Source organism: Lipophrys pholis, assembly GCF_963383615.2.
Source record: "Lipophrys pholis genome assembly, chromosome: 3".
Classification (NCBI taxonomy): Eukaryota; Metazoa; Chordata; class Actinopteri; order Blenniiformes; family Blenniidae; genus Lipophrys; species Lipophrys pholis.
In genome coordinates, this window is record NC_137627.1 from 22593237 (window position 1) to 22608366 (window position 15130).

A 15130-nucleotide genomic window follows, 5' to 3' on the forward strand; every position below is an offset into this window, starting at 1 on the left:
GGCTTCAATTGGTAACATCTATATGAATCAAGTTCTTCTAACTTAATCAAATTCATTGACTTAAGATAATAAAGTTAATTAAGTTTAAAGAAAAGGGGGGAAATTTCTCATAAAGGCGACCCGTGTTATATTTTGAACCAAAACAATATTTAGCAGTTTAAAAAAAAAGTATCAAAAAAAAGAAAAGAAAAAAAAAGCACTTCAAAAGTAATCTCTCTGGTTAATTCAGTTCGTACTACTGGCGGGCTTCCGGGTAAACGCAGGTCAGAGTCCAGCACGAGTTCAGTTTTACAAACTCACCTGCACCCATAAAGCTCAACACAAAACTTGACTTGTTACCAGCAATGACCCTCTCATGAAATCCACGTCTTCCTGTCCTATAAATAACAGACTTGTGAATCCAACACCTGTATTATCACAATGTCCCCACAATGACTCATTTCAAAGTGCTTAATTTTTTTTTTAACTTGTGCTGTAAGTTTCCACAGGGAGGTGGAATCTGCACTAATCTGTACATCCACCGACAGCTGTAATTATGCAGTGAGTAAGGCAGCGCGCGCAATTTTATGCACGCACGGAACAATTCACGTAAGCCGCTGTTATCGGCGGCTGCTCACTTCGAGCCGTAAACACGACCTTGTCAATTATACCGATGTGCAACAAGCGCTGACGTTTAACAGCAATCCTCTTACAACACATTCTGTCAAAGAAAGAGTCAAACATAAGAATGGTGTAAAAGTGACAAGAACAAAATGTGACCAAACAGGTTTGTCTCACACACAAAAAAGAAAGTAAAGAAAAGTAGCTCAGTTGATTTGTTTTAAAACCTGCAGCTATTTAATTCCTCTCTGGTGAGCTTTCATCTGGTACCTGCATTCATTCTCTTTATTTTTACCCTTACCCGTTAATTTATGCATTTATATCTTTCACCTGCTCCTAAGCTGTTTGGTGGATTACCCAACCCGGTGCTGTACTCAGGCGTTTAATATCTCTCTTTCCTATATGAGACAAACTCACTTTTTCAGACCAGAAAAGAATTCCCATATTCCAACCAATACGGTTCCGTGCATTCCTTCTCTGCGTGTCAACGTATTGCACCAGTCAGATGAGAGGAGAGTCCTGCTGCATGAAGCTGTGTTGTGTTTTTGTGCTTAGAGGTAACAACAGCAGGAAACAACTCGCCATGTTTCTTGGTTGCTAAATATTTAAAGGGGCAGTGGCGGCTTAGACGTTAGAGAAGCAGAGAAGTCCTTTATACAGAGGTGTGATTTGTTCTTTCTTATCTCCACGCATATTATCATTTGTCCAGGTAGGAGGCGTCTCAATGCAAATTGAATCAGGTTAATTGGACTTTTCTGCCTTATCCAAGTGGCCTCATCAGTTCTTTGGTTTTTTTGTACACTCCATGAACATAGAAACCACCACCATAGAAAGCGGAGGTCATTAGCAGGCCTGAGCTCCTCACCATTCAGTGAGACTCACCAGCCTCGTCCAGTGAACAGCAGGAACTTATGAAGCCGCTTGGATCAGGGGTGAAATGTCTTCCAAGAAATACAAGATCAATCCAGCAGATCCAATTTGACATTTCACAGAAATCAACTCTCAAGCCCTGTTATTCCTGCTATAACACAACTAAAGACAACTTTAACCTACTTCAATGTTGAATTTATCAGAAGTCAAATTGACGTCACACACTGGACAACAATATCACATTTCTAATGTTTAACTGAGATCCATGTTCAAATAACCTTAAGCACGTGTTCATTTTCATTTTGCCTAAATGTAAACGCAATGTACTCGGTACCCGGGTTTACTCGTCATGATGATGTTATGATGTGACTGTGGGCAGACATTTACTGTGTTTGCCTGAAGGTAGACGGGTCGGCTGACCTTGCTCTTCAAGCCAGTTTAACACTTTCACATGAGCCCACCAGGCAGGATTGAATTTAGTAGGTTGCTGCATTAGAGCGAAAAAGGACTTATGGCTTATTTCCACGGCTTTAAAAATAGTTTTCACTTGACATAATCCCTGTTCAGGGTGTAACCTGCCTTCATGTAATGCAACGTATTCTACCTTACATTCGATGTACAGGTGCTCCTGCTCCCTATGGCACTCCGTATAGAAGGTGAAGAGACACTAAATTACAGCAGAGGGGGTGAAGTAAAGTTTTGAGGTGGTATTTAATCTACAAGTAACTGTAAAAGGATGTTGCTTTGAACTTAAAATCTAAATAAAATAAATAAAAAGAACAGTTCACAAGAGGTCACACTAACCAGAAAGTTTCATATCCAAATGTCTCGCCAAGCTGTGTTTCTGCTCCAAGCCTCTGTCATCAAGTTAAAAGCTTAAAGTACTTTTGCTGTTTTTTTTTCCATTTTCAAAATCTCATGCATACATTATTAGCTTGTGCATTCAAATTAAAAAGACCTGAGCTGCTTGAGCGACTTTGCTGCAGTTCTGTAGCAAAGTTTTTTTTTTGGGGGGGGGGGGGTGAAAAACTGCCGGCAGGGTTCATGTGAAGGTGTGACCTGATTAAACCTCTACGTTGCAGTAGGTCTGCGCCTCTGTTGTTAACCCCAGTGTGACTGTTATGGACCGTAAAAAGCAATTTGTACATTTGCTGCAGCTCTCGTGACACCGAGGGCAGATAGTTTGCTCTCATTCATTAGGTAAATTGAGCCGTTTGTGCAGGGGAGCTCGGAAAGAGCAGACTGCAGGAGCATGACCCCCCTCCAGGCTACAAGCTTCAGGAGACACCTTTGTGTTTCTGGGTGCTTTTACATCCCGTGCTGGAAAACCTCTCTTTATTACCGTAGTCAGAGAGGAAGAACAAAGCGAGCTTTTTCGTATGAAGACGTGGTGTCATATTGCATGAGGAACTTCAGTTTAGCTGCTGGGGGATTTTACTGAACACTTTTATCTCAATGTGGTTTGTATTCATCCAGTCATTGTGATTAAAGCTGCTTCCCCAGCAAAGTTGATAAACAAGTAAAATAAATGTATGTTAACAGTTTAAATGATTAAATTACCACATTTGTAACATAACGTGCAAATTTTCTTTCTGCTTCTTAAAACAATGACTCGATAACAATCACAGCAGACATAAAAATAAGCAGGTGGCACATTGACATCGATGCTGTTAGTGGAGGATTTTAGAGGTTTTATGTAAATAATGACAACATATGACATTTCTGCCTTATACTTTTAATATTTTGGCCTTTTGCTTTTTAAAAATCCACATCATGTTCCCAATTAGTGCACGTGATTCCTGGGAGTGTTATGAAATATGAAGAACTGTGACACCATATTTAAAACAATGGCAGCCAAAACAATAGAAGATGATTCTAACAAAACCTCTAAAAACTTGATTCAACACTCTTGATTGTTATATTTGAAAAATTCTTATGGAAGATCAAACCACCAAGGTGGCTTAGAACTACCAAGTCTTTAAAATCATTAGACAATAAACTACTAGATAATCATAAATAGATCAAATGGAGCTCTCAAGATACTAAAAAAAAGAAAAGATTATGTAGAGATTTTCCATTCTTCAGTCTTGTCTTCAAAAATCAGAGCTGCTTCAAAAGCATTAATCGAAGCACATCTCTGACAGTTTGATGGGAATTTCTTAAAATATATGGGTCTTCACTCTTTCAGTGCAGATTCACACTCGTGTGGAGCAAAGAAAGAAATAGAGCTGGCAAAATGACAGACTGAAAATCGCCGGCCATGAGTGTATGAATAACTGCAAAACAGTTTGTGATCGTACTCTAATATTTGGGAGAGTTGCCAGTAAAGTGTCTTCTCAGCACAGTCATGGTCGAGGTGAATTCCTTTTGCTTTTGAAAAAGGAAAACAAAAACAGAGTCCTGCAGCAGAATTTAAAAGTGTCGACTTTCTTAAAGGTTTCATCAAAGGGCAGCAGATGAAATCCTGTCTGGTTGGCACACAGGCGCTTCTCTCTGGACGCCCGCTGAGCCCGAGCAGACGGCGGGAAGCCTGCGGTGGGGGGGGAGGTAGGGGGGTTCGTTCAGCCCGCCAGCGCTCGGCTCTCCTTGAGGAAGGGAGAAGCAACAGGGTTTCCAACTCCTGCGACACAAAAACAGCAGCTCCCACTTGACTCCTTCCTTCTTCTTTTTTCTTTTTTTTTTTCGCCCCGGTTATGTAGATTTTCCTCCACCTGTGAGCTGGTGGTGAAGCTCCTGGATCTGAGGTTAGCACCCGGTGTAGCGAGCGCGCTGGCGGCCTGCAGCACGCTCACCAAACTTCAGGAGACGACTTGTGTTAGCAGGAGAGCTCGGAGAGCTCGGGGAGCTGTCCGTGGTGCTGACTGTGTTTTCTTCTCTTCAATCAGACCGGGGCGGTACAACATGTGGAGGGCTTCAGCACTGAGCTGAAATTAAATCCCCTCTGGAGAGGAGCTTGTAAAACTGTCCACAGCACTCTTTTTTGGGGAAAAAAAAAACAAAACATCTGGAGAATTTCCCACAGATGCATAAAACCAAACCCCAAAAGTATTTCAGTTCATCTGAAAATTAAACATTTAGGCGGCACAATGACTTCCTAAGCAGCCATTTGCAGGGAGTAAAAAGGGACTTAATGCTTCCGTGAAGTGGAGGCTGCAGCTGTTTCTCTTTAATTTTATTTTCCTCCCGTACAACGCCACACAAACTCTATTGTGTTTTCAAATTATTCGTTTGGATGTTTGGAAGTTTTACTTCTTCCGGCCCCTTTTCAGACATGTTGAATCAGATATATATAGTATATATATGCACACATCATACATATAAGTATTTATAGGGTGTGTATACTTGGATATTGATTATTTATTTTTGTGTAAATCTATTTTGATGATATATATATATATATATATATAAAGACAGACAGGAACTATAAGGCAGAACTACAATGATTAAAGGTTGTGGAATTGCAGTCATTTATAGAGCAATTAGAATCAGTGTTTTCAGTGATGGCCTGTAGGTTGGTGAAGAGCTTCTCACAGGAAGGTCGCTAGTTTGAGTCTCTACTTTTCCACCCTCATCAACTCCTCTCTCGACCTTTGTGCTATAACCCTGAACCTGGGAAAGCTCTCTGGGCAGTGCTCAGTAGCTGCCCACTACTCCTGTCCAGGTTGTTTCCTGCCTTTGGCCTGCAGACGCTCAGGATCCACTCTGATTGAATAAATCATAAAAGCTGAATGGATATCGTGAAAAAACGTGCACAGGGTGTCACACTTGAGTGTTGAATACAGATTCAGAAGCAGTTGAAGATGTGGTGTTCACAGCTTATGGCTTTGAATCTGTGCTGGGCCTTTCTGTTTGGAGTTTGCATGTTCTCTCCTCACACAGTTGAAAAACCTGCTTCTGAGATTAATGGATGAGGATTGGCTGTGGGTGTGTGGTCGTCTATCTGTGTGATTGTGCTGTTTTTCCCCCCCTTTGAATCAGGGTTTTAGACGCATGTCAGATGAGGAGCTGCTCATCATAGCCTCAGTTTGACCTCAGTGTGGTCGAGCAGCTGAAAGATGATACATTCTATTTCTAGATATTAGTATGTGTCATCTATGTTGTACGTGTTAGGTATTAGGGAAGGTTTTCCCTATTTCTTATTATTCTACTTCCGTTGAGACGTCAAGATGATTGTTTCCTTATTTAGTTTTTTATATATAAAGTAATATTTTTTGCGTGAGGTAAATTTATCTCTAAATTTACCTCATTAGTTTTCTTGAGGGGGTTATTTCTGTATTTTTGATATATATTATTTTGGTAGGCTTCTTTATAGTCCGCCTCTTCGCCTATAAATGGGCGGTGTCTGAAGCGCTGATGGCTTCTCTCTCTCGCTCACTGCAGATCGGACTCGCAGCCAGGCGACTGCCCTATTCGGCTCTTCTGCCTTCGTCTTCTTTGGGGTTAAGTTAGATCCTTTTTCCCTGGTGGGACCGATGGTCCTGTTTTCGCTTTTTATTTCTCCCTTCAGAAGTAGGTTGGGGTTTTCTTTTCTTAGATTGGGTGTTGGTACCGGCTCCTACGGCCCTGTACAGGGTTGGCCCGGCACCGCACCTGTTTGTTTTGTTTTGCCAGCCCACCAGGTACCTGTTCTTTATGTATTTTAGTAGTTTAGGACACGGGGTGGTTATGGGTTTTTGTCGGGTTCTGGTTTTTGCTTAACCTGCCTTTTTTTCAAGCTCAACAATTTTTGGGAATTAAAACCAACGAGCAAACTAAAAGAAAATTAAGTAGATAAAAATTGTAAAAATCCAAACCGTTTCCCTCATAATATGTTCCTTCCCTCCTCGGGGTGTAACAGTAAGATATGGAAGTAGAACAACTACATTTTCTTTAGACAAACAAAATGATTTTATCCTTCCTGTCTGTGTTTGTTTAGTTTGTTTCCTGAAAACTAATGTTAAGAAATTGTCTTTTTCTTAGCTGTATGATTCCTGCATCCGTTTGTTTGCTTGTTCTCATAAACTCACCGTCTCATTTCATGCAAATCCTGTTTCATTAATAATATGGTTGCTCACTTTCATTGATACATTAGTATGGATTTTGCTTCCAACTATTGTTTGTTTCTGATTTTCAGTACCTGTGTTTACATACACACAACTAATGGGAAGGAAAGCCTAGAGGGGTGGTTAATGTTGAGCCTGATTCTAAAAGGAGTCAATGCACAAAATCAATTATTGGAGCTCACCAGTCTCCAAAGGTAGCGGGCTTCTGGTTAAAGCTGTATATGGAGTGTGTTATACACAGCCAACGTCACAGTGCAAAGCATCATGGGATTGATCCACTGCCTGTATTGGATCATGTTCTTGGTGTATAGAAATGAGAACATCAATCTGATCACTTTATTCAGAGACCCTGGAAACGTAAGACAACCTGATGTTCCTCTTTCACCGTGCTGGAGAAATTTGGAATCACAATTACTTTTATTGAAAAGTTTAAAAATGTTTAATGTATTCTTTGTAATTTTAAAACAATTTAAGGACACATCTGTAGATACGCCTACGTTAACTTTACCAGAACAAATGCTCATTTCAATATTACCAGCAGAGACAAGGAATTATCTCACAATGAGCTCTTGTGCTGGATGCCAAAATGCCAACGAGTTTGCTCCTTGTATTTTTTATTTTTTTTAACTCAAGCTTTTGCTTTTGTCTTTCCGCAAAACATTTCTGCTGCTTCCTAAAGGTCAGACATTATGTGCACGCATGATGCTGCACAGATTACATAATACAAACAGACATCAGTCATTCAGCCATCCAGTCATCAACATTTAACTCTGAAGGCTTCATTTGCATATAAAATTAACTCCCACTCTCAATTAAGAGTCTCCTACATCAAAGCCATCGTTTGCCGCGATGCTTTTTGTTCCTCCGACTCCTTGGTAGAAATATCGATGTAATTAATGTCAGATTTTGAGCAGGAAAGTAACTCGCTGTGTTTCTTAATAGATAGGAAACACAAGGGCATGAATTATTTTAATATCCAAACCCAGTTGCGGTTATTATTCCTCTGCTGCAGACGCAGAAAATTCCTCCACACAGGCCCGAGTCAGATTTATGCACGAGACACTCGTTTCACTGCAGGCAAAAAATTTATGTGTTTGCCTTTGAAGTGGCAGTTTTACTGCTTGTGTGTTTCCATTATGGGAAATATTATCTGTAACGGGGCTTTGTACTGCTGCAAATGATGATGACACTGCGGACCAGCTGTTCAGGGAAACACTAACAAGCCACTGTGATGCAGGTCGAGTGAGACGGTGACCTTTAATTATCTGCACAAGGTGGAAATACACTCCTCAACTTCACGACTTCAATCTTAACTGTGCTCCGTTTATGCTCCCTTCTTGTAAGTAAGTCATTTACCAGCAGAGGGGATGATGATGATGATGATGATGATGATGATGATGATGATGATGATGATGATGATGATGATGATGATGATGATGATGTATTTTATTTGTATTGCACTTTATATTCAGAAATCTCAAAGTGCTAAAAGCCACAATATAATCAAAAAGCAATGATATAAAACCAAAAAACCTAATGAAAACCTATAAGAGCTGCGCAATAGGAAAGATTTTAGTCCTTTTCAAAAGAACCAGCCGTCTATGGAGCCCTCAGACGCTCTGGGCCTCTATGCCTTCATTGTCCGAGTATTCTCATTTGTCTTCCTATTTATATTTTTGTTGTCTTCTTTCACTTCTTCATCCTTTATCGTTTTTTTGTCGTTCTCTCCATCTTCTGTTATTTTCCGTGTGTGCTTGCTCAATTCAATGAACTTGGCAGCTCCAACATGTTATCGTAGTGGAAACTTTGAATCTTATTTGGATGAGTATTTCAGTTGTTGCTGCTGTGTATTTGATCTGTCTGGGCAGGATGGAGTTAAGCCGTCTCTTCCGCTTTCCTCATTGGGATTATTCAGCTGCACAGTGTGCCCGAGCGTGTGTTGCAGTCATAGTGTTCTTCAGAGAAGTGACATTCCACCTCTATTTAAAAACACCAGATGCCTGTCAGTGTCTGTCCCTCCGCTCGCCGCACACCCGCTCCCATCCGTAGGCACTCTTATGAAATATGCATTTATTAATGCAAAGTGAAGCCTGCTGACTCCCTCCACTGATGACTTGTTCACACGTTCAGCGGCGAGTGGACCAGCTGCTGACTCAACTGTGTACAAATGAGGCCGTTTTTTTTTTTTCTCTCTCTCTCTATGATCTGACAATCAGTCACTTTGTCAAATGTTGAATAACAAACTCAAGACATTTATGTAGGTCATGGCAGTGAAAGCTATATAATCCGAACAAAACACAGTAATGATTTTCATCCGTTTCAAAGTATATATAATGAGAGTGTAGGTGCAGAAACTGTGTGCTGGCCTCTAACGTTGTGCCGTTGATTGCAGTGGATAGGCGGTGCTTTATTAGGTACTGCAAGTGAAAAGTAACCAGCTACTCCAGAAGAACTCACTACATTATTTTTAAATGTCTTCCTTGATTATTTCTATATGTGATAACTGAAACATAAGGAAGGAACATGGTCTAGGAGATGCACGTAATCATTGAGTTCTGCTCAACTATCTGCATAAACATGTTATTTTCTGTTAAATGGCCATGTTATCATCCACCCGGTGTTACGTCAATTCATATATTCATATATCCAGTATCTCGAGACACATTTAAATGTATACCAAACAAATGCACAGGAAAATATGATCAACTCCAAAACTATTGAAAGAGAACCCACCTAACTGATCTACAGCCTCGTTGAAGGATGTTTTTACACCCTTAATTCATTAAAGTCAGTATATTTATGTCTATCATGCAATCATATCTTAAAACGTTGTATGAAACGGACCAAAGCCACATATATTTCACTAGATTTCTAACTGAAACATTCTTTAAAGGGGTCATATTATACAGTTTTTCAACACTTTCACATGGTCTTGTTGGTCCAAAAACATTATATTCAAAGTTTATCGCCTAAAATCCAGCTTTTTCTTGATTTTCATCCATTTGAATATTGGATCATGGGAGCTACATTCAGAATCTGGATCAACAGGAGGGCTTACCTTGATTGGGATTGGTTAAAGCCTCGATGACACTATATTATACGGGTCTTCAATTCCGGGCCTGGGGGGCCAATGTCCTGCACGTTTCAGCTCTCCCAGCTTCAGCACACCTCAGTCTAACGTTGATGTCATCATCAAGCTTGTAAAAAAGACCAATAACGAGCCCTTATTGCCTTCAAGAGTGTTGCAACTGAGGCAGACCAAAAACATGCAGGACACCGGCCCTCGAGCCCCGGAATTGAAGACCCGTGTGATATGAGGTTTGATTTCTGATTTGCTCCTTGAAGCACACACTTCATAAAGAAATTAAATGAGCACTTCTAGGGTGTCATCCTCAGGTATGGAGACTCACATTACTGTTGGAAAACCAATAGAAAGTGAATTTTGCATAATATGACCTCTTTAAATGAGCTTTTGTCCCCTGCAATGATGATTGTCTATGCATTACCGTGAAGACATTCCTGTCTGAGTGCAATGTGTTTTCTCCATAAAAAATGTGCAGACTATGAACTACTGGACTTTTATGTGTATGTGTTTTAAAAAAAAAATACCGTGTCCTGCAGTAATTTTGTAAAGACAGTGATTATGTTCATACCATTATGCAAATCAACACAAAAAGAACACCTCATTTAGAAAACAATGCAAAAAGATAAACCCAAAGTGATGCACATGTAACTAACTTGTCTGAAAAAGAGATTAAATGTTTTAATTTTTGTTTTCCTTTCCAACTCAAGCCTCAAAACACTGATATGTACCCTGCCCCCACCACAAAAAAAAACTGTGGAACATATTGCTGACAGATACAAATATTGATTTAAAACAAGATGATTCCTCTCTGACTCTTTTTGTAGTCTTTGTGTGTTAACGGCACAACGAACAGCGTAGTAAAAAATGATCAGTGAGCTGAATCAACACGAACTCTAAATCCATATTTCCTGTGAGGTTATGAGATGTTTTATTATGTTCCTGTAGTTTAGCTCCGAGGCAGCTGCATCATTTCTCAGGAGTATTAAAAGCTTGGAAAACAAAAATATGGATGAACAGACTACAGCCAGAGTCGTTTTAAACCGTAAAGGCAGAATTAATATGTAGCCCAGACAGCAGGGTTACAATATGTGGCAACAAATAATGAAACAATGGCTAATAACATAAATAAATATTGACATTTTAAAGGTAAGAAAGTGTAAACTTGTCAATAATTTAATAAAACTATAAGAGAGTGCTGCATTGATTGAATAGATGAATTATAGTTTTTTCTGATGTGAAAACAGCAGATCTACAAAAAAAAGCATTTTTAATTCTATATTACTTGCATGTTTTTAGATCTTCAAAGGACATTTTCAATGCTCATTTAATATTATTATAACTTATTAAATAATTGTTAATGCTATCACTATATTGGTTTAAATATTAGTTGTTATGTTACTTGCTTTATTACATTTAAAATAGACAAATTTATAACAATACTGGTAAGTATTTGTTGCTGCAAATCTTCCAAATCCTATCCAGCTGACATGATTTGCCCGACAAACTTCTCATAAGAACAACTTCTAAATTGATATGTAGAAGAATCTACAACTACTACAGTACACAGTACACAGTACACAGTACACAGTACAGCGACCTAGAAGGCTTCTCACAGTTTCTCAGTGCCATTGGAAAACACTGTACTACTGAAGATCTTGGATTTAATAAAAACAATCATTGCCCATTTTTTGTTTGACATTTTAAAAACCTTGAAATATAAATTGACCAAGTCAGTCTAGTGGTAAATGAGTAAACCTGCAGTTTACCTCATCACTAGCAGCATCAATGGGAGAGACATTCTGTACAGTGAATGGCTTTAATGGTTCAAGGACAAGTTCAATATCCTGAAGGTCACATGTTTACCCGGCGAAACGGAAACAATACGCCACTCAGACAAAGTCCTTGAACTTTACAGTTGGTTTGATATTGCTTGGACAGATGCCGTGTGGAGCTATTGCTCATATTGTGTAAAAAAAAAAAAAAAAAAAAGAATAGTGAAAGCAGAAGCCATCACAGTGTGCAGGAGCACAGTGAAGTTACTCTGGAGTGTGTGAGAGTGTGTGAGGTGACAGTGGCTGTGACAGCGGGCGCAGAAAATGAATCGATGGCTGGAATTGATCTTGTTAACTTGAAGCAGTGGTGCGAGACCAATTGCATAATGTGCAGCCCGAAGCTAGGTCAGAGAGAGAGAGAGAGAGAGAGAGAGAGAGAGAGAGAGAGAGAGAGAGAGAGAGAGAGAGAGGGAGAGAGAGAGAGAGAGAGGACCAATAATTCACCATTAACCTTTATTGAAGCTTCTGAGCTTGTTACTTCTGACTGTTGTTAAGTTGTTGTCTCTCTGTACTCTGCTCAATTAGCCGACTCGTAGCATTAGCATTAGCATTAGCAGAAAAACGACTGCTTACCAGTTACTTTAGCACTAAATGTGTGTTTACTCGAGGAGTGCCTTGTGTTATTTGACATCAGATCAGAAAGGAGATGAGTGGTGTCGAACATCATTACTCTAAATGGTTTGTGGATGTCTGTCTATTATCTGTTGGCCTGGATCCACTGGTGATTTGTCCACTGTTTCCCCCTCTTTTACTCCTGATGAAGAGAAGATAGATAAATGGATGAGTGCCAATTAAAAAGCAGGGTGACCAACGTTAATTACTGGTGCTGAGTGGATTTTCCTGTTTGTCTTGGCAGAGATCCGCGAGGCGTTTAAGGTCCTGGACCGTGACGGAAACGGGTTCATCTCCAAACAGGAGCTGGGTATGGCCATGAGGTCTCTGGGGTACATGCCCAGTGAGGTGGAGCTGGCCATCATCATGCAGAGACTAGACATGGATGGTGAGTCACACACACACACACACACACACACACACACACACACACACACACACACACACACACACACACACACACACACACACACACACACACACACACACACACACACACACACACACACACACACACACACACACACACACACACACAGTAGGTGTAACACTCGTTCTGTGCAGATTGGATTCCTTCACTCATGCTTCCCCTGATGCACACATATAGGAAATAACTCTCATTCATGCAACGGTAAAGTGCACCAGGTAGAAAGATTCACATTAAACTGTAACTTTGACCCTTTTCACATGTGCAGATTGCACATTTCCCTGTGTCATGCATAAAACATACATTTACGCATGCACGCCCTTGTATTCCTTTTATTTTTAACCTCCTGCCATCAACTGTCAGCCGGGGATGTTAAAACACCACAATGTGGAAGTGATATCTCGAGGAAACGACACGAATGAAAGAGCGAGATTAATAAAATACATGCTCATGTGACACCGGAGAGTTATTGTCGCTCAAGGGGGGGGGGGTTTCATATTGTTTTGCACTGCAAAATGATTCAAGGTTTTAGATTGCTCAGAGTATTTCTCGCGTCCCTCCAGCTTTAAGGTTTAACTGTGTTCAAATATCTGGATTGCCATTTATGACAAATTAACCTTGTTCACTAAAAGCAGAGAATTATTTACATGAGTTTTGTTTTCAACACACATTTGTTGATTTGAGCTATTTTATGTTTTGTTTAGTTTTTTAAAATTTACTTGATTACAAACTATCAAATATCTTTCAAATCAGTTTTTCTTAAAGGCTGGGAAACAATGGAAATACAGTCAATTTCATCTTCAAATATATTGCAATATCAATTTGTGCGGATTGAACTGTGATAAAGGCTTTTTATGCACTGTGCATTTTGACAAATTTAAAAATAAAAATTTCATTGTAGTGAACACTTGTGTGATTAACACGTTTCAAATGACGTAGCACTGTCATATATAAGAACACATTTAAAGTTGTTAATACATCAACATCATCTATCCACGCCAAAGCCACATGTGTGTCATGATATTGGGGGCGGGGCTTAGTCAATGCATCAAATGTTCCAATTGGTTGTAAAAGTAGGACACGCCCACAAGTGCAGAACGAGTCCTGAGACATTTGAAGTTGTTCATTGTAGAACAGGAAGTGATTTGACGTAGAAATACTGCAGTAAGAAATGCTCAGAACCAGAGTTAAATGAATCATTAACCAAAACACCCAACTACAAAAAAAAAAAGTAGTGGAAAGCCTTTTTAGTTTCATGGGTCTTTCAGGCAGCACAAATATTTTAGTGTGGACCAAGTAGGCACCACCATAGGAATGCTGCAATAAAAAGACACAAAAACTGAAATATTTAATTTGTTGCATCATTACCTAGGATATATGTTTGCATGAACTTTGGTGAAATCTGAATGTGTTTGGGTTTTTCTTCGCTGTGACCCTCTGAAACATCCAAACAATCTCCTCCTCTTGCAGACACAGTTTGTGCTAAGCTCCAAACAGCCGTCTGCATTAACTGTGACTGATATTTCATTAAGGCAGAGCCTCTTTAAAACTGCATGAGGCGGAGATGGGAAAATGCAATATGCAAATGTCAGATGTCGGGGAAACATACAGCACCTCTTTATGCCTTTGCTGACGTGTTTGTTCAGCCTGACTGTGGAGACGGGACTACTGTAAATGTTCAAGGCTGAATATGAAAGTTTAAGGAGTGAGTCTGCCTCGGTTCCTCCTCTGACTCATCCGCCTGAGGGTCTCCGGAGGCCCTAACTGCTTCCCCCGCCTCCAGGCCGCATGTTGTTGCATCGCCGGCTGCAGCTTGAAGAAGCAGGCCAGGCCACTTTCCAAGCCGACAAAGGTCACGGCAGCTATTGTCTCAGAAGTCTCCGATGTGCAGCGCTGTTTATTTATTTACTGGCCCGGCCGTCATCAGTCTTTCTGTCGTCGTGTATCGAGTCGAGGTTGTTTGTGTTGATTCATTCCTTTAAGAAAATACAGGGGGTCGTGCTTATTTAGACACCACTCAACGCCAACACATGACTTTTTTATTTTTTAATAAAGCATCTAGAACAGATGGCTCATTCAGAAACAAACCCCAGACTTAGACATGCACATCACAAGAGAGACCCTCCTACCAACATTTAGTGTTTCTGCTGACTTTACAAGGTCGACAGCAAACATACAAACGCAAGCAGTAGAGTCATAAAATAAGTCATTGTTTCCCTGAATAAAAGCTATGGCTACTGTCTGAATCCTGGATTGAGGTTAAAAATTATGGCTCGAAACTGAAAGTGTCAAATAAACAGTGCAGACGACTTCAAACCCCATCTTTTATGGATTTGCTGTTTATAAATCACATCCCTGAGCACAAATTACTGCAACACACAAACGCATGCTGTGAAATGAAAATCATTGATTGAAATCTATAACAACCAACGATGCAATAACTGCTAATAACGTAATCATTTTGGCTGTTCTGAATGCAAAAATGTCAATAACTTAATAAAATAGTAAAAGATTTTTTTTTATGTCAACCATGATTGACAGTGCTGCAGAGTTTGTATCAATAAAGGAATATGACGACGAGCCAAACCACCATCTCTATTATTGATAAGCAGACTGCACAAAACCTGCAAAATATCTTTTATATCCCAGAAATGTCACTCTA

At 39.9% G+C, this 15130-nt stretch overlaps 1 protein-coding gene across 1 annotated transcript in view; it reads left to right on the forward strand.

The window, feature by feature from the left end:
* LOC308106930 (calcium-binding protein 8-like) overlaps positions 1-15130 on the forward strand; it is a 93167-nt gene that overhangs the window by 25222 nt on the left and 52815 nt on the right. Inside the window, exon 3 of the mRNA XM_080458974.1 lies at positions 12286-12429. Within this exon, the coding sequence (XP_080315100.1) occupies positions 12286-12429 (144 nt within the window). The remainder of the gene's footprint in view (positions 1-12285; positions 12430-15130) is intronic.